The sequence below is a fragment of the Astatotilapia calliptera genome, chromosome 6, assembly GCF_964374335.1.
Source record: "Astatotilapia calliptera chromosome 6, fAstCal68.1, whole genome shotgun sequence".
Taxonomy (NCBI): Eukaryota; Metazoa; Chordata; class Actinopteri; order Cichliformes; family Cichlidae; genus Astatotilapia; species Astatotilapia calliptera.
In genome coordinates this window covers 25353727-25380353 of record NC_137427.1, presented here as the reverse complement: position 1 = coordinate 25380353, position 26627 = coordinate 25353727, and the positions used below count along the sequence as shown (strand labels likewise).

At 40.2% G+C, this 26627-nt stretch overlaps 1 protein-coding gene across 5 annotated transcripts; it reads left to right on the top strand.

Annotated features, from left to right (window-relative positions):
• Positions 1–3844: 3844 nt before the first annotated feature.
• On the top strand, positions 3845–23137 carry uso1 (USO1 vesicle transport factor). 5 transcript variants are annotated; one of them, XM_026171284.2, is made up of 26 exons: positions 3845–4098; positions 5722–5808; positions 6383–6447; positions 6528–6604; positions 6905–6916; positions 8467–8567; positions 8654–8756; positions 8851–8906; positions 9015–9135; positions 9271–9449; positions 9553–9693; positions 11537–11625; positions 11713–11867; positions 11975–12180; positions 12309–12329; positions 15766–15876; positions 16054–16172; positions 16501–16682; positions 16785–16906; positions 17003–17141; positions 18341–18507; positions 19018–19083; positions 19544–19642; positions 19725–19829; positions 19963–20178; positions 21888–23137. In XM_026171284.2, the coding sequence occupies exons 1-26, from the start codon at positions 4033–4035 to the stop codon at positions 21960–21962; spliced, it is 2880 nt and encodes a 959-aa protein (XP_026027069.1). In that variant the 5' UTR covers positions 3845–4032; the 3' UTR covers positions 21963–23137. The 5 variants fall into 5 exon arrangements, with proteins under 5 accessions (XP_026027069.1, XP_080159116.1, XP_026027070.1 ...); XM_080302990.1 differs by having other exon boundaries at positions 21863–22129; XM_026171285.2 differs by lacking the exon at positions 12309–12329.
• The last annotated feature ends 3490 nt before the right edge of the window (positions 23138–26627 follow it).

The following is a 26627-nucleotide window of genomic DNA, read 5'->3' as shown; positions in this document are numbered from 1 at the left end:
TAAGGGCACTGAAGACACAGTTACAGAAACAGTTTTCATTGCTGTAGGAAAATTAAAAGGTAATTCTTTATTTAAACAGCCAAACATGTGCTGTTGTGTTTGTTGGGAAATGATATTTGGTGGCGTGAAGGTTTACTTGTTCTCTTCTGGCTGAATGCTGTCTCTCCGGCTCTTCATTGTGAGCCGGAAGCAGCTAGACATCCATGTGTAGATGTTTACAGCTAATTGAATGAACATTGTCATGCTTATCTCAGCGTTCCTGTAGATCTTTCCCCCCTCTTTATTCTCATCCAGATCACACACCACTCAGCAGACCTGGATCTATATAATGTTCCATGAAATACAATTCTTTCTTTGGGCCCATAGTCCCCTGGCAGGTTAATCCAGCCCTGGCGTTACACGCAGGTTAGAATCAAGTAGATCTGGTTTCTGGTTTCACTTTATTTTTCTTTGATTTGTGCTTGCTCTGAGTGTGTTTCTGTAAACTTTACTGTTTACCTGCTGTTTTCTGTAAGTACCTACACATATAAACTTAGTCACTCTGCTTAAGGATTATTTAGGTGTGTATTTGACAGTTATACCATACCTATTAGTTATATTTCAAAATTAAAAGCAAAAAAAAAAAGTCAATAAAATGCATTAGACTGTACAGGTTCAAGTGCCCAACAGTCCTTTCCTGAATGCCTTTCCTGAGGTTTGCACTGTGTCCTATTTATGTGTGACAATTTGATTTCCCTCGGATTGAGCTAGACATATGACAGCAATTATAAGCTGAAATAGTAAAATTCTCCAAAGTAGGTAACAAAGTTATGAATCAGTCATAAAGTGCACACACCAAAACTGTTTTCACTTTGTTAAATCCCTGCACGCTGACTAGGAAGTTTGGGTTGTTTGTATGCGCTGATCCAACCCTGAATTACACTATTAGAAGGACCACCTACACAATGAAAAAGGTTCCTGTGTGCTTATGTCTGTCTGCAGGCTAACAATCAATTAAAGGTACAGTAAGTGATGTTTGTGAGGTAACAGAATATTGTATTCATAATTAAAAATTGATTTATGGATTCTTGTAAACTAATTAAGAATTAATACATAAAAAATGCATAAGAGGTTGCCAGTTTTTGTATATATATATTTTTGTATATTATAAGGTTTTAAGAATGGACAGCTTTCACCTCGTGCTTGTATAGTTATTGCAACATCGTGTATATGAAATGTGTTTATGTTTTTTTATTTGTTTTATTATGTGTACTGGTTGTGTTGACTCTATAAAAACCAAATGCCTTCATATTATGGCATACTATGGTCCCTCATAATAACTGTCTACAACAAAAACATAAATAGCCTATTTGACATTAATAGATGTATGATCAATCCTCACACAATGTTTTGGAGAGCAGGGAGAGTGGGTTTAAAAAAAAAAAAAAAAAAAAAAAAGATTTTACAACATTTGTTTTTTAAAATATCATATCCTGTCCAGTCATAATCATTCAAGTATAATAAACTGAAAGTGGAAATGTTACTGACACTGAAACAGTTGGTATTTATTACACCTACTTCTGTGTAATTAAAAAAAATCCTCCTAACTGCCATTTATACAGGGAGTGCAGAATTATTAGGCAAATGAGTATTTTGTCCACATCATCCTCTTCATGCATGTTGTCTTACTCCAAGCTGTATAGGCTCGAAAGCCTACTACCAATTAAGCATATTAGGTGATGTGCATCTCTGTAATGAGAAGGGGTGTGGTCTAATGACATCAACACCCTATATCAGGTGTGCATAATTATTAGGCAACGTCCTTTCCTTTGGCAAAATGGGTCAAAAGAAGGACTTGACAGGCTCAGAAAAGTCAAAAATAGTGAGGTATCTTGCAGAGGGATGCAGCAGTCTCAAAATTGCAAAGCTTCTGAAGCGTGATCATCGAACAATCAAGCGTTTCATTCAAAATAGTCAACAGGGTCGCAAGAAGCGTGTGGAAAAACCAAGGCGCAAAATAACTGCCCATGAACTGAGAAAAGTCAAGCGTGCAGCTGCCAAGATGCCACTTGCCACCAGTTTGGCCATATTTCAGAGCTGCAACATCACTGGAGTGACCAAAAGCACAAGGTGTGCAATACTCAGAGACATGGCCAAGGTAAGAAAGGCTGAAAGACGACCACCACTGAACAAGACGCACAAGCTGAAACGTCAAGACTGGGCCAAGAAATATCTCAAGACTGGTTTTTCTAAGGTTTTATGGACTGATGAAATGAGACTGAGTCTTGATGGGCCAGATGGATGGGCCCGTGGCTGGATTGGTAAAGGGCAGAGAGCTCCACTCCGACTCAGACGCCAGCAAGGTGGAGGTGGAGTACTGGTTTGGGCTGGTATCATCAAAGATGAGCTTGTGGGGCCTTTTCGGGTTGAGGATAGAGTCAAGCTCAACTCCCAGTCCTACTGCCAGTTTCTGGAAGACACCTTCTTCAAGTACAGGAAGAAGTCTGCATCCTTCAAGAAAAACATGATTTTCATGCAGGACAATGCTCCATCACACGCGTCCAAGTACTCCACAGCGTGGCTGGCAAGAAAGGGTATAAAAGAAGAAAAACTAATGACATGGCCACCTTGTTCACCTGATCTGAACCCCATTGAGAACCTGTGGTCCATCATCAAATGTGAGATTTACAAGGAGGGAAAACAGTACACCTCTCTGAACAGTGTCTGGGAGGCTGTGGTTGCTGCTGCACGCAATGTTGATGGTGAACAGATCAAAACACTGACAGAATCCATGGATGGCAGGCTTTTGAGGGTCCTTGCAAAGAAAGGTGGCTATATTGGTCGCTGATTTGTTTTTGTTTTGTTTTTGAATGTCAGAAATGTATATTTGTGAATGTGGAGATGTTATATTGGTTTCACTGGTGAAAATAAATAATTGAAATGGGTATATATTTGCTTTTTGTTAAGTTGCCTAATAATTATGCACAGTAATAGTCACCTGCACACATAGATATCCCCCTAAAATAGCTAAAACTAAAAACAAACTAAAAACTACTTCCAAAAACATTCAGCTTTGATATTAATGAGTTTTTTTGGATTCATTGAGAATATGGTTGTTGTTCAATAATAACATTATTCCTCAAAAATACAACTTGCCTAATAATTCTGCACTCCCTATAATTGTATATATTAATTCAGTATTAATTAATACTTCTTTGATCACCAGTTAACCTAACATGTGTTTGTTTTTGGACCGTTGTACTTTGGAGAAGGTCAAACATGTAAACTCCGTAAAGACAGACCCCAGCCAGGATTTGAAGCAGGAACTTGCTGTGAGGAAGTAGTGCTAACCACTCTGCCACCATGCTGCCCTAATACACGTCTTGTATCTGCCAGGCAGCCTCTGACCTCTGTATGACCTCTTTTCCTTATGTGCATCATACATAATCGCTACTACATATACACAGAAACGACAGTTTACAGTTTCAAGTTTACATTTGTATTGTTACAATTGTTGAGAAATCAACAATTTCTCTTGATTTGATGCCCACTGGCACAATGATCTGAAATCCACCTGGATAGTTACAGATCAATTTAATTCAGAACAAACTCAGTGTTTAAAGGATTGTAGCTCCTGTACAACAGTATAAAATTTAGAGACATTTGTATTCTTTGTGTTTTTTAGCACTAAATGACACATTTTACTCCAGTCAATTTTACTTGAACATTGTGTGAGAGTTAAAAACTTTAACCCTCTAATGATAGATTTAATTGATAATTGTTTATTTTATCGCTGCATTGCCTATCACAGAGCATAATCATTAGTTTTCTTGCCCTTTAAATAACCGGCTGGTGGTCTGCTGCTGAGCCACGTATCGCCACGTTTGCGAGCATGCGCAGTGCCCAAACGTTAGTGTTCCGGGATAGGTCAGTGTACACAGTGTAAAAAATATATCATTGTGTACTCTCTTACGTGTCTATTATACTGAGCACAGTGAGAGGCGGCAGAGGGGTGTTTTGTGAAGAAAGAGAGGCTCTGAATACGGCACCGAGATGAACTTCTTCAGAGGAGTGATAAGTGGGCAGGCAGCCGGGCCGCAGCCGTCCGGAGCGGAGACGGTAGGAAAGCAGCTGGGCTAGCAGCGGCTAGCTTACGTTTCTCCGCTGTGCGCCGTACAAACTGAGAACAGGGGGATAGAGTTGTGTTTTTAAACTAGTTATTTTTTGCTCCGTCACATAACAAACACCTAAGAGAATGTGTGATGATACCTAAGATACCTTTCACTTGGCGAATAACTGACAGCGAGCTAGTTAGAGGGCTAATGAGCTAAGGTGGCTAATCTGTCAGGCAGCAGTGGGAGTGTGTGTAACCTGCTGTGAAGCCACAATGAATGGAGAAATCCATGAAAGACACGGACACCAAGGACCAGCCCGTTAGGACTGTCAGCTGTTTACACGTCAGCGTTTTGTTTTGATTAACTTTAATCTGTAAATCTACTAAACATATTAGTGCGATCTTGTAAAATGAGCTAGTGTATAACATAAAAATGGACCTCGTCGTGTACGTAGGGCGGCAGCGAACTATTTAGTATTGATTGCCTGCTAATCAATTGGTTTAAAAGCACCAAAAAAAATAACTGAATATTTTGTACTTTAGCTGATGACAGCCATGCATAGTGTTCCATGCAGGAATCTCCTGACACATTGCTGAAATTGCAGCAGACAGCCACATATAATCAGATCTTTGTATAGTGACTGCTCAGGGAGAAAGCTGTCACTCCTGAGAATGCACAAAACACTTGAACAGAAACCTTCTCAAATTCTGTTTTGTTTCTCCACCTTGTTACTGCTCTTTCTGTGTTTAGAGGTGTTAAATTAATTTACTGTTGACTTGTGGACATCCCATGCTGCAGTAAAACTTATCGGTTTTCCAAGAAAATGTGCATTTTTAGACCGCCTTTTGCTTTTGGAATAGGACCTGTATGAAAATGAAAGCAGTAAACCTCCCTACAATAAGTGCATCTGGTGGGCCTTTTTTGGGGGGTGGGTTGGGTCCACTTGTCCCCTTCGTCTCGTCAAATCAATACAAAGTTGTCACCTTCATCCCATGATGGGAGTGGTGTCTTCCAGGGTGACATGAAGGATTGCTGAATGGTTTGAGTATTAGAGCGATGCAAGTCATTTTCTGTGGCCTTTGCAATCAGCCAGATCTCATTTTAGACAGACAACTTAGACACTTTATCACACTGTCACAGTTGACTTTCATGGCAGTTTGCATTAAACATGTGTTGACTCATCATCTTAGTAATAAGAGCTAAGCAACTTGAGATGCAGGAAACATCGTGCATTCACACATGCGCCTTTTCATAAGTGATACGTAAATCTTACTGAAGTGACCAAGGTGCACATTAAGACACAAGCTGTCAGATGGTGTTGGATTAAAACAAAAGATTTCAAAACTTGAAAGGGTTCAGAAATACTAGTGTTTTTTCCTTTAAGTTGTCAGCTGTCTGTGTGTGCTAAATGTAATTATATACAGTATTTTGTTTTTTTTGTATTGTTTTTTTTTTTTTTTTTTTTTTTGCTGCTTCTCCTCACAACTCCACCACAGAACCCTTGGGACTTGGAAACCACAGCTCTTTAAAACATTCCAAAAATTCTGTCAATTTCAGAGACATAAAATTACAGAAATTATCAGCAAGCATGGCAATAATAGTTAAAAAATAATATGTCCGTTAACAGATCCAGAAGCTGTGCGATCGAGTTGCCTCCTCCACACTTCTAGAAGATCGGAGAGATGCTGTCCGTGCTCTTAAGTCCCTCTCCAAGGTAAAGTATAAGTAGAGAACTAAAAGGGCCTGAAGCTGTATGCAGTCAGTTGCTAGTTAAATGGATCCGAACTTGCCTTGGAAAATTGTAATTTCTTGAAGGTTTTAGTGAAACTATTTAAGAGAAGAGCTGTGAAACTTTGAGTTGAAATCACTGCACTAACATCATGTACATAAAGCAGTCTGCACATGTCTTCTGCTGTGTCTCACTGCAATAAACGTGCCATCCGTAGCCTTGGTTAAAAGTCTTGTTTGTCACATTCTACTGATTAAAATGAACTCATCTCTGACCTCCACCAAGTCACTTCTGTTCACTGACAGTTTTGCCATTAGCTGCACTGTCAACCATGAGTAATGAGTTTATCGAGCTTGAATAAGGGGTTTAAGAGGCACAGGGTTTCACGTTAACACACATGGGTGTTAGTCCTGGTCTGCTACACAGATAGATGTGCAGGTTTCCTGTATTTCACAAGAAATGCCACAGAAATCCAGAATGTTTCTAACTAAAATTCCTTTATTTTAGGTTCTGGTTGCATTACCGATCCTATGAGCATTTTTTTTTAAATGTTTTCTAGAAATATCGAATGGAAGTTGGAACACAGGCAATGGATCACTTGATTAACATACTACAGACTGACAGGTATGTTAATACTCATACTTGTAATGCTTGTGGATTACAGCTCAGTAAACATGCTAATGTTTGTCTCCCAAATGCAACAGATCTGACTCTGAAATCCTCGGCTATGCTTTGGATACGCTTTACAATGTCATCTGCAATGATGAGGAGGAAGAACAAGGTATTACACCCCACATCCTTAAAAAATGTGTAATTTAACTTGAATTCATAACTGGAAGATAAAACCTCTGATCTAAAGACATTTCTAACTATATTGAAATGAATTCCTCCTCATTGTGAGACTTCTGTAAATGGTTTGAACTGACTTAAAACCCATGTTTGTTTTGCATGTGTAAACGAGTTCAGTTCATGTTAAACATGGAAAGCTGTCAGTTTGCATTCCCTTCTTCTGTACACTGATGATGACTGCTTTATTTAAAGACTCTCGTCTCTCTCTTCTCTTCCATGTTTTAACCTACAGATGAATCAGAAGGTAAAACTCTTTGACTGTGCATGATGCCAACCCCTCTAACACCAACGGCACTTACGAATCACACAGTCCCCTTTGTTTGGTTATTGAAAAAGAGCGCATTTTAAATGTATTCCCTGCAAAGATTAAAATAAGCTGATAAATGAAAATGGTGTTGTCATGGCATGGGTTAACAAGTCTCTGTCAGCTGATGCTGGACTTGGAATGAATGCTAGCTTTTGGGTAAGGCGTTGAACTTGTCTTCCTCCCTGCACTCGCAGACGCAGTAGCCCCTCTCCCTGTCTCAGGGAAGCATAAGAATGTGTCTGTGCCTGGTCAGTACTCAAACTGTGCCTTTGTGCAGTAGCTTTAGTGCTAACTAGTTATAACTAACTTCACTAAAATTAGAGGGCACCAGAAAATAAACAGGAAGGCACTTTGGTGTTGACAAGAATGCTTCACTAATGTTTCATTACGCCCCATCTTCTGGCTGTTTTTTTTTTTTTTTTTTTTCCCCCTCACATCACATTTTAATACCTCAGTAATTTTGCACTGTTGTTGTTGTTGTTGTTGTTGTTATACCAATACTAATTATTGTACATGGGGGCAAAACTAGAGAGATTTCTATCTACCTGGCAGTAGTGATTTACTTTTTAGCTCTGATTTGGTTTCAATTGCCATCAGCAGCCTGTCTCTGTGTCTTTCTGCTGTCAGGTAGTATGCGTTGTGGTTTTTCAGAGCATTTTCATTAAACACAACAGCCAACTGGTGCTGAAAACTTTGTTTAGAGCAAAATAAACCAGTAAAGATGGACCAAGGGAACCAAAACAATAAGCTGCAAGAAGCTAAAGTGTTAAGCTATTGTCTGCAGGTGCTCCACCTTGAAATTTAATGTATATTAACTAACTAATTAATTAACTAAGATAAGTTTATCTCAGTTAACTAATGTTAATCAATGATCTCCATTGTTAGTGTTGCAGGAAGAATGAAAAATAGTTTAGCAGCTAAAATCTAAAATGAAGTCAGAGCAGCATATAGCGACCTGCTCTACTACAGTTAAAAGTGGGAGTGAATCATCAGTTTTTCAGTCAGGAGGCATATATGAGGACCTGTGGGTAGAAGCTTTTATTGAGTCTGTTTGTGGCAATAGCTGTTTGCATAAAGTCATACCACTAAAAGTAGACAAGAACACTCTTTTTGTAATCTCGGTAATGGATCCTTAGCTGGGAAAAGCATCCATTTATTTTCAGTTCTTTGCTTTAAAGTGCTGCACTCATCCCTAATTAACTGTTTATCACTGTGGGCTTAGAATACACTTCCTTTGGCGGTAACCCTGCTGTCCTCTCCTGTGTGTAGCCTCTCTTGTCTTCCTGGTTTGTTCACATTTGTCACCCTGAGCGCGTCTCTCATTGTCATGGTACCTGTAAAGTCGCTCGTCATTGGTAATTGAAGTTATACATGTGAGCTTCACTGCTGTGTTGCTCAGGCTGATTTATATGAACAAACCAGCTGGGTCCACACACTTTCATGGATGACTCCTGAGACGGTGACTCATTTTCAATCTCGCTTCACAGATGAGAACGCACAGAAGCAGGCAGACGACCTCGGCCTCCAGTTTACAGACACGTTCGTCCAGGATCCTGAGCACGTAACCCTGCTCCTCACTCTGCTGGAGGTACAGAGTGGTTTTGATCCAGCAGCAGAAACTCTGTATTGTTAAATTTTTCCTGACCCCCATCTGATGCTTTTCTGCATTTTTAGGAGTTTGACTTTCATGTACGGTGGCCCGGAGTGAAGCTGCTAACTGCTCTGCTGAAGAACCAGGGTCCACAGATCCAGGGTATTATTCTGGTCAGCCCCATGGGTGAGTTTCTTCTCTCTGCATTATATCAAACTTTGTCACGTCGGGAATTTATTGCTTTAACAGCAACATTTTTTGTTTCTGTTTACTCTCACAGGTGTTTCCAGATTGATGGACCTGCTGGCAGACTCCAGAGAAGTAATTCGCAATGATGTAAGCACACTTACGTTTTGTATTACACTGTATTTGAACCCCTTTGAAACAGAGTGTTGAGTAGAGGTCTGTTTGAGTCTGTGACATTTTGTTTTCTGCCACCATCAGGGCTTGTTGCTACTTCAACAGCTGACTAAAAGCAACGCTGCCATTCAGAAAATTGTGGCATTTGAGAATGCGTTTGAACGCCTCCTAGATATCATCACAGAAGAAGGCAGCAGCGATGGAGGTAAATTGATTTTTACACAGAATTGTTACTGAACAATACGATCCTACCTCTTTTCTCTAAACACAGTGGGGGTTTTTTGGTGGTTTTTTTTGGCTTGTGATATGTCCTGACATCCGTCCTCTTTCTTGTGTGCAGGTATTGTGGTAGAGGATTGTCTGCTTCTTCTCCTCAACCTGCTAAAGAACAACAGCTCCAACCAGAACTTCTTTAAAGAAGGCTCCTACATCCAGAGAATGAAGCCCTGGTTCGAGGTTGGTGATGATAACTCTGGTTGGTCTGCACAAAAGGTCACAAACCTTCATCTCATGCTGCAGGTAATATATCTAATTGTTATCTTGATCTAAGTACTAATTAAAAACAGCTGAATATTATTTGTTAAAACTCTTAAATAACTGTTAAATAATGTTGTAATCCCAGCTGGTGCGAGTCATGGTGTCTCCAGTGAACTCTCCTGGAGCTACAGCCAGCTGTCAGAAGTCCATGTTCCAGTGTGGCCTACTGCAGCAGCTGTGCACCATCCTCATGGCCACTGGTGTCCCTGCAGACATCCTCACTGAGGTAATCACAACAACCCGCTCGTTAAGTCTGGGACCATTAGCCATTGAAGCATTCAAAAGCTTCTTTAGTTCTCACAGCAAACAAGTGCTGAGGCATGTCTGAGAGGTTAAAACGTATCACATTCGAATTCAGAGAGGTCCTAACATTTATGTTTGTATGGTTTATACAGCAATGGCAGTGGAACCTAAACACATCAATTCAAATAGAATAGAATAAACCTTTATTATCCCACGGATGAGAAATTTCGGTGTTACAGAACTCTTACAGCAAGGGAAAATAAAATATAAAAGGAAGACCCAAGGTGGTCCTATAAACATAAGCAACCGAAGTTCGTATATACAGGTATGTACAGGTAACAATGTACAGAATATGTATAGAAAAATTGTACGGAGACATGTATAAAATGTACAGTAAACAAACAAGCTGGTGAGTAAGATGACCAAAAGAATGTTAAGCTGCATTATAGAGTCTGACAGCTGCTGGTAAGAATGTACCTGCGGTAGCGCTCCTTCCTACACTCTGGGTGTAAAAGTCTACTGCTGAACGAGTGCAGTCTCATGCAGGGACTGTCCGTGATGGATGTTACCTTAGACAACATCCTCCCCTCCCCAACTTGCTCGATGGACTTCAGCGGAGAATCCAGGACAGAGCTGGCCCTCCTGACCAGTTTGTTGCGGTTCCTCCTGTCCCTCTCTGCCATTCCACCACTCCAGCAGACCACAGCATAGAAAATAGCAGACGCCACCACAGTGTCGTAAAATTTCCTTAGGAGTGGCCTGTTCACCCCGAAGGATCTCAGCCGCCATAGCAGGTGGAGACGACTCTAGATCCTTTTGTAAAGTGCATTTGTGTTTGTGGGCCAGTCCAGTTTGTTGTTGAGGTGAACACCCAGGTATTTATACTCCTCCACTGTTTCAATGTCCAAACCCTGGATGTTCACTGGTGTAATAGGGGCTGGTTTTTTGCTGAAGTCAATCACCAGCTCCTTCGTCTTGCTGGCATTGATGCAAAGAGGTATTTGATGACCCCCTGTATTCCAGTTCATTTCCCTCCAACACCTGACCCACAATGGCGGTGTCGTCTGAGAACTTCTGGAGATAGCAAGTGTCCGTGTTATAACTGAAGTCCGCAGTGTACAGGGTTAAGAGGAAAGGGCCGAGTACTGTTCCTTGTGGGGACCCCGTGCTACAGACTACAACCTCAGACAGTAAGAGGTGTGGTCCAATACTTTCCTTCATGTCATGCATCAGCACAGCTGCATTTAGGACAAGGGTTTAAATTCTCCTGAAAAACATGTTATGTTTTGGGTCGGTCAGTAAAGTAAAGCGGCTGCGGGTGACTCATTGATAGACAAATGTAATCATATTGGAGGAAGAAAACCAAAAATTAAAATGACTTCGAACAAGAGCGCTGGGAGGATCCCATCCACAATGAGGATAGCAGTGGTGTGGCTTGAATTGTTTGCTGACAAATAGTTATTATCCTAAGATCAATGTCCACACTGAAATCTTGGTCGGCCAGACAGTGATTTATATTTTGTGTCTGGGATACTGTGAGACCAGAGACTTTAGGGTACACTGGGAGTGTCTAAAGCTTAAAGACATGCCTCTGTATGGGGCTAATTAAAATCTAGAAAGGTCCAGATTGACATTTGGGGAAAAAAAATGCATCAAATTAAAAAGATGGGAGCTTTGTGCATTGCAGGAGACACTTCGACATGGAAACTGGTTTGATATGTCATGATACTTAGAGTAACAAAGCTGAAAAAAGAGAATTTTTGTTGCTCAGCAGTGAGCTTATGCAGATTAATGATCGTGACTTTGATTTGGATGCTTTCTTTCAGACCATCAACACAGTTTCAGAGGTTATCAGAGGCTCTCAGGTCAACCAGGACTATTTTGCTTCTGTCAACGCTCCATCAAACCCACCAAGGTAAAAACACAACCAGTGGACTGACCTGTTAAATCGCCTTTATCCATCTAAATCCTATGGTGACCTCTCTTCTTCATGTCCCCACAGACCAGCCATTGTGGTGCTGCTCATGTCCATGGTGAACGAGAGACAACCATTTGTGCTTCGCTGTGCAGTCCTTTACTGTTTTCAGTGTTTCCTCTATAAAAACCAGAAAGGCCAGGGGGAGATAGTTGCTACACTGCTGCCCTCCACCATTGATGGTCAGTAACAGTTTCAGGTCCTATAAATAAATAACATGTGGTCTGTGCTTTTAGATGGTTCACACTGTTTTAAGTGCTTAATAGCTCACTTTTTTTCTGCCTTTTAGCCAATTCCATCTCTGCAGGACAGCTGCTGTGTGGAGGCCTGTTCTCAGCAGACTCTCTTTCAAACTGGTGTGCTGCTGTGGCCTTAGCTCATGCCCTGCAGGACAACCTCACCCAGAAAGAGCAGCTGCTGAGGGTTCAGCTTGCCACCAGCCTGGGCAAGCCCCCTGTGTCTCTGCTGCAGCAGTGCACCAACATCCTTTCCCAGGTAGGGCAATGATGATACAGAGGAGCGTGCTGATAGGCTGTGTGTCTCCGTTTGCCATAGGTTTCTTAAAACAGCACTATTGTCGATCACAGTGAAGAGAACAGTGTCACATTATTGTGGTTTTGCAGGGTGATAAGATCGTCCGGCGGGTGAGTAAAGTGTACCTGTGTGTGAGTGTTTGGGTGGCACCTGTCTGTGTTATGTTTTTGGCTTGGCAGTTGTAGTAGGGGTCTTGTTGGCCCACTTGTTGGGGGATCTTGCTTCCTTATAACTCTTTACTACCCGATCTTTGTCCCTAACTGAAAGCTTTGACCCAGCGCTTCCTCATTAGGGTGACACACAAGTGAACTCCTCCTCACACACCTGTAAGATGTGGTTGCTGTCAGTGTTTTCACCAGGGGCTTGTGGGGAAGTACACAAGTGGACACCCGAGAGGTTCAGAGAAAAGGGACACATTGGCTGTTTTTAATTGTTTATCTCTGGTGCTATCATCCTGACACCTACTTTAAACTTTGAACTTTGTTTGCTGTGCTGCAAGCCCTTATCTGTTTGTTCAGGAAGTGAGTACTGCAGCAACTTTTGGGCCTTCTCCTGTTCAAGTGAGTGACTGTCACTGCTTTTTGTCCTGCATGGCGCACAGCAAAACTGGCAGATGATTTATAGGACTGTGTATGATTTTTATGTCTTCCTTTGGGTTCAGATATTTCTGAACTGGAAATCCCAAATAATGGGATCAAAGAGGCCTTGTAAAACATAACCTTGGTACCAAAACAGATTAAAAAACTAACTTCATGCTGCTGAAAGGCTCCAAATTACTGCTGGTACTTATCTGTTGTGAAACAACTTGATAAAGATAAATGTACTTTGAGCTCCTATTGCTTGAGGCCTGAGGTTGGTCTTTGGATACTCACAACCTCTAAGCCTTGATGGTGTGCTCAAGTTTCCTACCAAGAGCTTGACGGTCACCTCCTGTAAAAGAGGAAGTGAAATCATTTCATGTTTCAGAATTATTATCACTAATGAAAACCCTCAGCGTGGTTAGGTAGTTTGTGCAAGAGCCACATTGTTATGTGTCTGCGACGGACATTTGCATCCAACCTCCATTACCTGATATCCAGCCTGACGAACATGTGAAAACTGTTCAACTAAGGCAGCTGGTATGAGCATGTGCTGTCTGGTGGGCCCTGGTGCTCCGTTTAAAAACTGTAGAGGGCACTCCTGCAGGTTTGCTTTCCCATTTTAGTGTTATTCAAGTATCTCAGGATCTTGTTCATAAGTGTGGGTGAGATGGAACCACAAATCCAGGATTGTGCTCAAGTGTAAAGTGGCTAAGGCTTCAGTCACTCAGGCTTGAAGGCCATCATCGACTAACCTAATTGCTTGCTGACAAGTTATAGTGGCATGCTAGTGACCAAAGGAGGTTATCAGTACAGGACTGTTATGCTTCATCATGTAGACTTCTGCAGAAAATCTATGTCATAACTTACGAACCGGAAACCCCGTTGTAAACCTACACTGTAACCTTCCATGACAGCTGACGTGTACCTCCCGATAAATGTAACTACACATCGGATCAAGGCAGCTGATGTACCCAAACTACTCAGTGATGTGGAAGAGTGCAGCAAAGGGTTAAGAGGGTTTTCTGGTTACAACATAGATTTTGTGCAGGAGTCTAAATCAGTCTCTTCATGACTAGTTTGCCCTAATGTGCCTGTCAGCTGCTACTCACCAACCTATTGTGGAATAAGTATTTTTATTTTTTTATTTTTTTTGGGGGGGGGGTTGTTGTCCTGGCTGGGGGGGTAACTGATTATTTTCTAGGATTATGGTAATGATGCTTTAGTAAACAATTTCACAGAAACACCCAGCAACAACTTGCCATCCAATTGACAAATAGACCTTTTTCCCTGGCAGCCAGTGGTTGCCGACTGCTTGCGTGGGGCGACCATTGTCTACTAAAATCTGCAAATGTGATTTGGATTCTAGGTAGCGAACAGATTTTTGTCACCGATTGTCTAGAACAGAATTAAGATCTCTGACAGTGGCTCATACTTGTGAAGAAGATGTCTTTGTGTCAGGCATATGCAGTGTGCAGCTTTGTGTTAAAAACACACATTCATACGAGCCACACCTCTTCTGACTTCCAGTCTCAGGCTGGCAGCAGTGCAGCCCATTAGACAGTTGTAACTGGATAGCTGTGCCTTGATGTGATGTGTTGTGTTGGTGGTTTCCTGGAAGAGATACAGAAGTGGAAATGTTTCCTCTAAGATTATTTTGTATTATGAAGCTGTGTCACACAGCATTTGCTTTACATAAGTCAATTTCAGCAATGTCTCAAGTGTTAATGGTCATCAGTGCCCCCCCCACACATATGACGTCTTTGTAGAGACCAGGCCAATGTGTGCTCAGTTGACGCCTGTGGTGGTCATTGTCTTTTCTTTTGTTTTCCTCTTCATTTTATTTATTTTGCATTGCGTCACATTTGGAGACAAAAGCTGAAAAGGTGATTTTTGTAAGTTTTTATAGTTTTGAATGCTGATTAGTTTTTATCCACACCTTCACTGCTTACTCAGAGAGCTCCTTTCTTAAAAGCATGTCGCGCGTTAAGTGTTAATGCACCTGTTGATTGGCAGTCTTAAGCCACAATTTAAACTTAACAGGTTTTTGCTCATCTCCGTACCGCGACACACTGTTGTTTTTCATCATCTCATGTTCCAACTCCATGAAAATCATCCTGTCTTCCTTTCAGTGATAGAGATGACATATCCACTCGCTGGCATCAGTTTCCCATAAATGTGCGCATTTGAGGGACGTTTTTTATAAAGAAGGAAAAAAGAAATCCACATTGAGCTCTTTTAAAGATCTTTAAGCTCTTTTAATAATAATGAAACAATTTATGTCATTAAAAAAAAAAATCCTGAAAAGCACATTTAGCGGGGTTTGCTTTGCATGTGCTGACAGCTGGAAATGAGAAAGTTTCCGTTGCAGTTTCACTTTGCAATCAATTATTTTCAAAGCAAACTGATTTTATTGTTGATCATGTAGTTATTTTATTTATTTACATTTTTTTTTAGTAATTATCACAGGATTGCTTGCTCTGATAAATCTAACCTCAGTCTAAATATGTTAATGTTTTTGTTTTGACTGTCCTTATGATAACCTCATTAACCACTAATGTATGACTTGTGTTGAAGGATTACTTTAACCATTTCCTTATTTTTATTGACCAGAAAAGGACATGCATTGTTTTAACTTCGCCATTTCCACTGATAGGGATGCTTAATTGTTGCTGTACCAGCAAATCCAATGCTTCTTTTTTAATGTAATTTACCATTTTAGAGCTAACATCTATACTCCGCTCATGCTCTGATGAAATGGCTGCTTACTAGATACGTTAATTGGTTAAGTAATCTGGATCCAACCTCTAAACTATTCCCAGTCACGTTTAAATGTGATGAGGATTCAGTCTGACTCTCTTTTCTGTGTTTTTTGTCATGTAGCATCGTGTTTTTGTGTTTCTAAGTGTCACTGTAGTTCTACAGAAACACGTTGACTCTCCTTCTGTCTTGTTGTTTTTCTCTGCAGGGCAGTAAAGTGCAGACCAGGGTGGGCCTCCTCATGCTGCTGTGTACATGGATCAGCAACTGTCCGATTGCCGTTACGCACTTTCTGCACAATCAAGAAAATGTTCCTTTTGTATCCTTTTGTCAGTTTTACTACTTCATAGGGTTCTTAATGCCTCGTAAACAAGTTATTTATTATGCTTTTTTCTTTTATTCAGTTTGATTTTGTGTTTAGGTTAAAACCTCTCATTCAGTCTTACTTAAAATGTGCAGCTTTACTTGGATGAGTCCTTGACACTGACTCTTGTAGCTGACCGCTCAGATCTCAGAGAACCTGGGGGAGGACGAGAGGCTGGTGCAGGGCCTGTGTGCGCTGCTTCTCGGCATCTGCATCTATTATAACGACAACTCGCTGGAAAACTATACCAAGTAAATCTCTTTCACTCACTCAAACATGTGCATGCTATAATTAGGTTTACCTAACATTTTTGGTGACAGAACGACAACAATACTCAGTATACACACAAGTAAACACATTATTATGGTGATAAGTTAAAAAAATATAGATTACATGCATTTCACAAATCAGATTTTCATCATTTCAGCTGATATATATCCATCATTTGTGTATCTAAAGTGGTTAAATGAGAGGTACATTGTTTAAATGTGGTGTCTTTGTCCCCTGATTTGACAAATTTAAAACAAATAAAAATCTGTTTAATATTGTGACAAAGCTACTGTGCTCTCTCCTCTTCAGAGAGAAGCTAAAGCAGCTCATCGAGAAGCGGATCGGAAAGGAAAACTTTGTAGAGAAGCTGTGCTTCATCACCAAACATGAACTGTATTCGCGGGCGGCTCAGAAGCCGCAGCCCGTCTTCCCGTCTCCAGAGCAGATGTTGTTCGATCATGAGTTTACCAAGCTGGTCAAAGAACTGGAAGGTCAGTCCCGTCACATTCATCCTAACAAGAACAGTTTAAGAGAACTATTGCAGAGTTTCAGTTGGCCTAACGAGTTATGTTCTTCTCCCTACTTTTCCACAGGAGTGATAACCAAAGCAGTTCACAAGTCTAGCGAGGAGGAGAAGAAGGAAGAGGAGGTGAAGAAGACATTAGAGCAGCACGACAACATTGTGACTCAGTATAAAGAGCTGATCAGAGAGCAGGTAAATAACACAATTTTCATTTTGTTACATGTTGTGTTTGTTCAGTTTGATATACTCTCCTGCTGACAGATTGATTTTTGATCACATGATCCTCAGGACGCTCAGCTTCAGGAGCTGAAGGAGCAGGTGGCATGCATGACCTCCCAGAATGAACAGCTGCAGGCTACAATCACCCAGCAGCAGTCACAGATCCTGCAGCACAAAGACCAGTACAACATCCTCAAGCTGAAATTAGGTGGGTGCACCTCATCGGCTGTGTGTGTGTGGTGTGAATTTAGATACATAAAATATAGCGATTTAGTTCATTTAAAATACATTTTCTCATAATGAATGAGAAATGAGGGACTGACATGCAGGATTTTAATCCTATCAACCTCATTCCGGCGGGCACATTAAGCTTTTACTGCCCCCTTGCTCAGATAATAGAGCGACAGGGATGTGCAGCAACATCCCCAGATACTGTTTTATATCAAATTGTGCGAGACCGTCACGCACACAGCCACGTTTCATAGGAGCAATTTACTTTGTTTCATAAACAAAATGTTAAAATGAAATTTTGTAGCTCACAGACATGTAAAAGCTGAGTATCTCTAGCCTGTTACTTAGAATCAGAGTTCAGCCAGAACCTCGTAGATAGGAGACTGAAATTCAGAGGTTTATTCACAAATGGTGATGTAGCTGCTGCAGGACGGCGATTTAACTGCAAAATTATGCCCATGCTGGGTTCTGGGTACTCTGGATTTCTCCAGCGGTCCAAAGACATGCAGTTAGTGGGGTTAGGTTAACTGGTGATTATAAATTTCCCATAGGTGTGAATGTGAGTGTGCGAGTCTCTCTGTGTTAGCCCTGCGACAGACTGGTGACTCGTACAGAGTGTACCCTTCCTGTCGCCCTAAGGTACCTGGGAAAGACTCCCCCTGTGACCCTTACTTAGATAAGCTGAAGAGGGTGGATGGATGACATAGGCTCACCTACCCTGCTCTGATGTAGCTGACTTGTCCCATATTGCAGAGAGACTGACTTGAGCACAGAGTCAAATTGATTGCAAAGTGTTAGTAAGTGGTCTGTTGATAAATTAGATGACAGTTATTTCCAAACCTTTGTCAATCTGTCTAAGAATGTTTACAGTCAGTCCAAATTAGGCCATGATTGTTTGGAGACAGGCTGCTTTAACCTTTGGATTAACAGTGGTCACAATGGCCAGATAGTTGCTGCAACTACTAGCAGTTGGTTGCTAAATGCAAAGATTTCAATGCAGTCACCAGTAAACCACCAAGCTTCCCCCTCCTTCTACTCACGAGAAGGTTGCTATCCCATTTTTACTCCAGCGTGATTGAGCCTTAAATCAGCTCAGGATTGTAGATTTAGGGATAACATCAGCATCAGTATTGCTGTTGTTAACACTTAAACTGAGTGTTTGTGCTCTAACTTCAGCTAAAGAGAACCAGGGTCAGTCCAACAGCCAGGGAGACGGCTCTCAGGTGAACGGGCTGCAGACAGAAGAGCTGACCCAGCTCAGAGAGGAGGTGGAGGAGCTCCGCAAACAGCACTCGCTACTTCAAACACAACTTGGTGACAAAGATGCTCTCATCAGCAGCCTGGTTAGTATCTTTTTTTCTTTTCTTTTTAAGTCTGTGTGTACTGGCATTGTTGTTCTGGGGGCTGATTCCAGAGAAATGTTTTAAAGCTGTTTTGATGCGTTTGTTGGTGTAAAACAACTGTAGGCAAAATAGTCCTCCAAACAGCTGACTGACACACGGGGAGCAATGTGGACTCTATACAACCACCAGAGATTAATCAATTGATTTGGACTGATACATTGCTTTCTATGTCTTATTTTAGAATTAACACTTATTATATCATTATAATGTTTAAACCACACCTGTAGAATAAATTAGAAGACGAAGATCAACCAGAAAACACTACTGCAACTATAAACATGCAATCCAAATCCAAAGACACAAAGAAACCTTTACGTTTAAACTTTGACATATCTGGATATGGGAGCTTCTAAAAACTGCTTCATGTCTGTATTTGGGTTAATCACATAGTTACATATTGTATCTGGAGTGAAAGTGACTGCATAATGTTTTAACTCTGTGTAACTGTAGAAATCAGGAGCTGCACAGACAGCAGAGGGTCCAGCAGGAGGATCAGACGACACAGAGCTGCTCCAGGTGGGATTCATCACTTCACACCTGTCCCTGCTTTTCCTTTGAACCCCCTGTTTGCTAAAAATGTTTCAAAAGGTTAAGCGCATGAGGCAAATGCTTGTTTTGTCACTAAATAAGTGTTCGAATTACTCTTGTGACTAACAGAGAGGTAAATCTTTAAGTGTACCGTTTTATTTTCACTTTTATTGACATAAATATTCAAGATGATTTATGATGTTTACATGTATGCAAGAGGGTGTGACTCAAGCCTGAAGAACCTCTCAGGAAGTGCAGCGCTACAGCTTGCTGTAGAGTATTAGTGGTTTTAGGACGGGATGGACTTCTGGGACACAGACTTTGTACTCGGATTACCTTATTTTCTCTCACAATAAGAATTATATATGTCACCAGAGTTAACCTGGAGGCATTAATCAGATCGGGTGTTAGTATTTTGTACATGTGCTGAATGTGTGCTGTGTTGCAGGAACTGGAGGCTTTAAGAAGTCAAGTTCAGTCCCAGTCAACAGAAATCGGCCAGCTGAAGATGGAGAGACAAGACCTGCTCAGAAGAGCTGAAGTCGGGGTAAAAATCATGAGAAGATCAATTTGACATAGATTTGCTGAAGTTGTTTAAAACTAATGAACCTTTCTCTGGCTTCTCTCAGTGCTCTGACACACTCCCCTCTAGTGACAGCTCATTAGATGCTGCAAAGATGGCTGAACTGGAGAGCAGGCTGGGAGCGCAGACGTCTGAGATGGAGAGACTAAAGGTGCGTGAGAATATGTGATCCTCTAAATCACTTGACCCTCATTTACCGTAATGTTTTTATACTGCATTCAGCTTGGACTTCTCATATATTACCTCCCTCTCTCCCGTCTCCTTCCTCTCCCTCTGCGGCTCAGGCAGAGGTAAAGAACCTGTCGGAGAGCCGGGCGGAGCTGGAGAAGCGGCTGGATTCAACTACGAGCACGGTGGCCATCCTGCAGACGGAGAAGGAGAAGCTGCAAACTGACGTCCAGGAGTCCAAGAAGGAGCAGGATGACCTGCTGATGTTGTTGGCAGACCAAGACCAGAAGATCACCAACCTGAAGAAGAGACTGAAAGAGCTGGGAGAGACGGTAGGAAAGCTATTTCTAAAATCACCAGTATAAAATGTATAGTTTTCACTGCCAATCTGCCTCGTTTATCCAAACATAAGGAACAAATTAGTTCAGCCCACTAAAATTCAACAGTAGAAATTATGAAATATCTAATAGCCTCACATTTAAATAATATGAATATTTTTGTTAATTTTAGGAATATTTTGTTAACGGGACACCCAGCAGATTTTGGGACTGATTACTTCCCTGCATTAGTATTGTCATACAGGAAAATGGGTGTCACAGAGAAAATGAACATCCACATGAGGTGGAGCTGCTGTTTCAGCCTTTTACCTCTAGTTTTGTTCTCAGGCTAGTAAAACACGCAGCCCCAACAACCTCCAGCAGTAAGGTTGAGAATTTTCTTTAAAAGTTTTGAGTGAGAGGAGAGAAAGATGACCAGTAACATCCAGCAGAGATCCCAGGTCAGTTTGGTTCACCAGGTCCCCTCAGGTAGCCGTAGGCTCTTGGAAGTCTTTATGCCTACGCCTTCTTATGCCAAAAGAAAATTGTCTGACAATTTGAATTGAACTGACAATGAGCCACGAGACTTTTGCAAGTTTGCACTTTGATGAATATTCTCCAGAGGACGATCTTAAAACAGAACAAACATCAGGGTAACACTGCTTGTTTCTAACATCCTGTATCACAGACATTAAATTAGCACAGTGTTGTTATTGAAACTATGACATATCTCATGATATTGATGTGGCTCTATGACAGTTGGTGTAAAATTGATTTGATTGCAGTTTTTAAAATAGCTTAAATATGTTTTTCAGTTGTGAGAGTTTTGATTAGATAGCCAGTTATGGAGGATTTGAAAGTGCTGGAGAAGAAAAAGTTGGATTAAGTATAAAATTTCAAACTGTCCCTTGTTTTTTTTGTTTTGTTTTTTTTGTTTTTTTTACCCCAGTGTAGTATGTATGTAGTCTGATCTAAACTTTCCCCAGATTATTCAGTCTGATCTAAATAAATGAACAGTGAGTTGATTCTGATTAGCGAGGATTCAAAATAAAAACGACCACACTGCAGCCTCAGTCACACATGCCGAGACAGCGGTAACTAAAATGTCTATTCACCGACTGGTTGGCTAGTGGTTTCTGGCTGTCACCAAGTGAAAATGGCTGCAAAGAGGGTGCTGCAGTCTTCTTATGATTGATTTTCGTTGCAAGCAGGTTGCAGTAGCCCACAGTTTGCATGCAAGGAATTCATGAGTGTTTGTAGGTTACACACAAACTACGGGTGACCACCGCAATCTGTGGTGCAGCACTGGTTAACTTTATGCACCTGTTGTTGTTTTCTTGTTTTTTTTTTTTCCCCACTATCAACTGTGAGCAACCTACAGCAACCGCTCACCAACTGGTTGGAGACTACAGGTTGTCTCCAGTGACCTGTGTCTGCTTTGTGGTCTCAAAGCCTGTGTGATTGTGGCCTATAGGGGTTGGAATTGACTCTTTTTAGTCATTCATCTTATTTTTCATTGCCAAACAAACAAAAAAAAAACCCAGCAAGATTTTAGTGTCTAGTCTTGAACTTAGTATCATTAAAGCTTGTTTGCTGTCGTGGTAGCTTTAGCAGTGAGTAATTATTTAATAGTTACAGAGGAATAGATGCAAACACGTAAGTGCGAACCACTCAGTTCTGTTTCGTCTGTCTGCTTTAGTTAGACTGTGACCCTTTCCTTGCAGGTGGAAGATGAAGATGACCTCGACACCAGGGACCAGACAGATGACGATGATGAGGAGGATGAAGATGAGGACTAGAGAAAATCAGTGAAAGGAGAAAAAGGAGAGAAAAGACTCTGCAGAAACGCACCTGAGAAACTGAGTAGGACTAAAATATGGAAGCAGTTTCTCGTCCGGGCTGCCATGCTGTCTTCTTCTTTACTCCAACACATGTATGCGTTAGTTTTTGGACATTTTTAGTTCAAGATGACGATGTTCTTTCCAAAAACTCAATTTTCAGCGACAGCTGAGAGGTTTAAATATGTCAGTGTATTCATCTCTGCTGCATTCACCATCAGTTTGTGATGGATTTTATTAGTTGTTTTGTTTTTCTAATGTACTGTCACATAGTTCCTAATCACAGAAAAACCCTTAAGTTAAATTTAACACATCTGGAGAATTTGCAGAAGTGGATTTAAAATGTGTCACAATGCATTCTCATTTTCCCCATCCTGCACTGCTGCCCTCACCAGTACAAGCACCTGCAGCATTGGCGTCACCTGCACTTCGCCCCCCGATCAGTTCGAGTTCAGCGTCACAGTTGTTCCATTTCACCGACTGCTCTGCAATATGCTGCAAAACACTGATGGAAAAGATGTAAAGAGACAAAAAAGACAAATATTTTTGCAACTTTTTGTCCAATACTGGCATCCAGCTTCTGTATGATATTGTGTAACTTATCACTTTAAGAGCGACATTGAAATGAATAAAGAATCTATCTATATGGAGGAATAATTGTAGATAAATTAAATTTTACTAAATCCACAATAAGACCTGGCTGTTAGGATTTTTTTTTTTTTTTTTAATTCAAGTGTTTAAAAAAAAAAATGTTCACGCTGAATGTTTTCATGCCAAATTAATAACACTAAATGATTAGTGTCTGTCACTAAAACCTGAAAAGGAGGCATGGCGGGACATCGTACATTTACTGAGAATAAACTATTGTACCCTCACGTGTCTTCTGCTAAACACTTTTCATTTCCCTTGGTGAAAAACTTGTGAATCGATAAAAGATGTGAAAGAGAGTTCAGAAGGATTTCTGATATGGAAACAGCTTAACAATGGGATGATGTGGGGGCGCCGTGCTGAAACTACAGGTGGACTATAAAATCTGCATCTTGGATGCTTCAAACATGTTCTCCTGATTCATGAAAGAAGGAACCACCATGTTTGTTGAATAAAAATAAATACAAATATAATATTTTGAAATGAAATGCTTTCTGAGTTTAGTTGCTTAGTTGAAATCCTGCCTGGCTTTGTGTGACTGGAGTAAAATTGATAATGAAAGCTTGGTGAAACTGCAAACTAAATTATAACTAGAAAGTGCATTTTCTGAAGAAACTGCAGTGTGAATGCTTGAATCTGAATGTATGCACTGAAATGAATTAATTGCTGAATTTTGAGTTAAAAATATTGAATGAGATTAAAAAAAACAAAAAAAAAAACGAATTTAACCTGAAAACAAAGGTGCTGAACTGCTAAAAGCTGAAGGTTACACAGAAGAAGGAGTTGGAAAAAAACTGAAAATGTTTTAAATGTAAATTAGAAAACCCTAAGAAATGAGAAAAGAACATTTAGAGTCAGAAAACATCTGAATGAATATTAAAAGGTCATATTCTTTGAATCACTGAATGACTCAAATGTGATCCCTCCACTTTGATCCACACAGTTTAAAAAGTTTAAATGCCTGAGCTTTGAAAGATACGGTGTTGGAAAGAGAACAATAATGGCGACAATTTGAGGGTAAAATGATGGCTGTAACACTGTGGACACAGCAGCAGTTGAAAGAGAAGTGCTTAAGATGAATCTTGGTACAGTGGCAGGCAGAGCTCGTTAAGCAGGCAGGTGTGAGCCTGGTTGCTATAGTGACCGCACCCAATGGCTCCATACACACGCACACAGACATGCGCCTCACTTTTGCTGCTTAAAATGAACAGAAAAGTCAGGCCGAAACAAATCGTTCCCAAATGAAAAGTAAAAGTCGTATTGACAAAATTCTTTCACCGTGAGTGACAGCAATGTCTAGTCTACTGAATTCTCAGTTTTCATGCCTGTGGAGTTTATTATATGGACGTGGTGACAGTGGAAAGACACCATGCTCTTCTGATTTTCAAACGAACCTTCTGAGCCATTTTAACATTAGAGTCTATGGAAGAGTTGGAGGGAGGAGGCTGTGCATTGGTGACATTTATGAAAGAACCGTAACACCTAGGACAATAGTAAACACATTGGATGAAAGAGGACAGCCATGGCTACGTTTTGAGGGTAAAATCATACCTGTAGAGCAAACGCTGCGGACACAGCAGCAGTTTTAAAAAAGATTTTAAGATAAATTTTTTTGCTCCTCTCACTCTAGCAGTTGAGCTGCCTCACTCTAGCCCCAACATTCCGTCCCATACACACCCATTATAAACTCTGAAACGGGTGAAAAAACATCATGAAACTTAAACTGGAACTGAAGAAAAAGTATAATAGATATTGAAAAGATAAATACAAGTTGAATAGTTGAATGTCTTGTCTTCGTTTTAAAGTTTGAATGGTGGCTCTATGTCAATGTATGTGGAAGTAGATACAGTTTAAAGAGGAGGAAGTTGAATGAGAATTTGAAGGGTCTCCCCATTGAAATACATTATAAATTTTTGTTGAAAAAAGTTGAATAAAATTAAAAATATAAATGTTAAAAATGAGAAAAATAGAAGCAATGTTGTCCAAAAGAATAGGAATCTAACGGTGTTTGAATGGTTTTTCTAAGTTGAACGGTTTTGAAGGAGTAGGCTTTCAAAAAACGTACGGAATAGATAATAATAAAATAGAACTAGAAAGTGCATTTTCTGAAGAAACTGCAGTGTGAATGCTTGAATCTGAATGTATGCATTGAAATGAAATAATTACTGAATTTAAGTTAAAAATTTTGAATGAGATAAAAAAAAAAAATCCCGAATTTAACCTGAAAACAAAAGTGCTGAACTGCTAAAAGCTGAAGGTTACACAGAAGAAGAAGTTGGAAAAAAGCTGAAAATGTTTTAATTGTAAATTAGAAAAACCTAAGAAATGAGAAAAGAACATTTAGAGTCAGAAAACATCTGAATGAATATTAAAAGGTCATATTCTTTGAATCACTGAATGAAGAAAATGTGATCCCTCCACTTTGATCCACACGGTTTAAAAAGTTTAAATGCCTGAGCTTTGAAAGACACGGTGTTGGAAAGAGAACAATAATGGCGACGTTTTGAGGGTAAAATGATGGCTGTAACACTGTGGACACAGCAACAGTTGAAAGAGAAGTGCTTAAGATGAATCTTGGTACAGTGGCAGGCAGAGCTCGTTAAGCAGGCAGGTGTGAGCCTGGTTGCTATAGTGACCGCACCCAATGGCTCCATACACACGTACACAGACATGCGCCTCACTTTTGCTGCTTAAAATGAACAGAAAAGTCAGGCCGAAACAAATCGTTCCCAAATGAAAAGTAAAAGTCGTATTGACAAAATTCTTTCACCGTGAGCGACAGCAGCTTCTAGTCTACTGAATTCTCAGTTTTCATGTCTGTGGAGTTTATTATATGGACATGGTGACAGTGGAAAGACACCATGCTCTTCTGATTTTCAAACCAACCTTCTGAGCGATTTTAACATTAGAGTCTATGGAAGAGTTGGAGGGAGGAGGCTGTGCATTGGTGACATTTATGAAAGAACCATAACACCTAGTACAATAGTAAACACATTGGATGAAAGAGGACAGCGATGGCTACATTTTGAGGGTAAAATCATACCTGTAGAGCAAACGCTGCGGACACAGCAGCAGTTTTAAAAAAGATTTTAAGATTAATTTTTTTGCTCCTCTCACTCTAGCAGTTGAGCTGCCTCACTCTAGCCCCAACATTCCGTCCCATACACACCCATTATAAACTCTGAAACGGGTGAAAAAACATCATGAAACTTAAACTGGAACTGAAGAAAAAGTATAATAGATATTGAAAAGATAAATACAAGTTGAATAGTTGAATGTCTTGTCTTCGTTTTAAAGTTTGAATGGTGGCTCTATGTCAATGTATGTGGAAGTAGATACAGTTTAAAGAGGATGAAGTTGAATGAGAATTTGAAGGGTCTCCCCATTGAAATACATTATAAATTTTTGTTGAAAAAAGTTGAATAAAATTAAAAATATAAATGTTAAAAATGAGAAAAATAGAAGCAATGTTGTCCAAAAGAATAGGAATCTAACGGTGTTTGAATGGTTTTTCTAAGTTGAACGGTTTTGAAGGAGTTGGCTTTCAAAAAACGTACGGAATAGATAATAATAATAAAATACTAGAAAGTGCATTTTCTGAAGAAACTGCAGTGTGAATGCTTGAATCTGAATGTATGCACTGAAATGAATTAATTGCTGAATTTTGAGTTAAAAATTTTGAATGAGATTAAAAAAAAACAAACGAATTTAACCTGAAAACAAAAGTGCGGAACTGCTAAAAGCTGAAGGTTACACAGAAGAAGGAGTTGGAAAAAAGCTGAAAATGTTTTAATTGTAAATTAGAAAAACCTAAGAAATGAGAAAAGAACATTTAGAGTCAGAAAACATCTGAAAGAATATTAAAAGGTCATATTCTTTGAATCACTGAATGACTAAAATGTGATCCCTCCACTTGGACCCACACAGTTTAAAAAGTTTACATCTCTGAGCTTTGAAAGACACGGTGTTGGAAAGAGA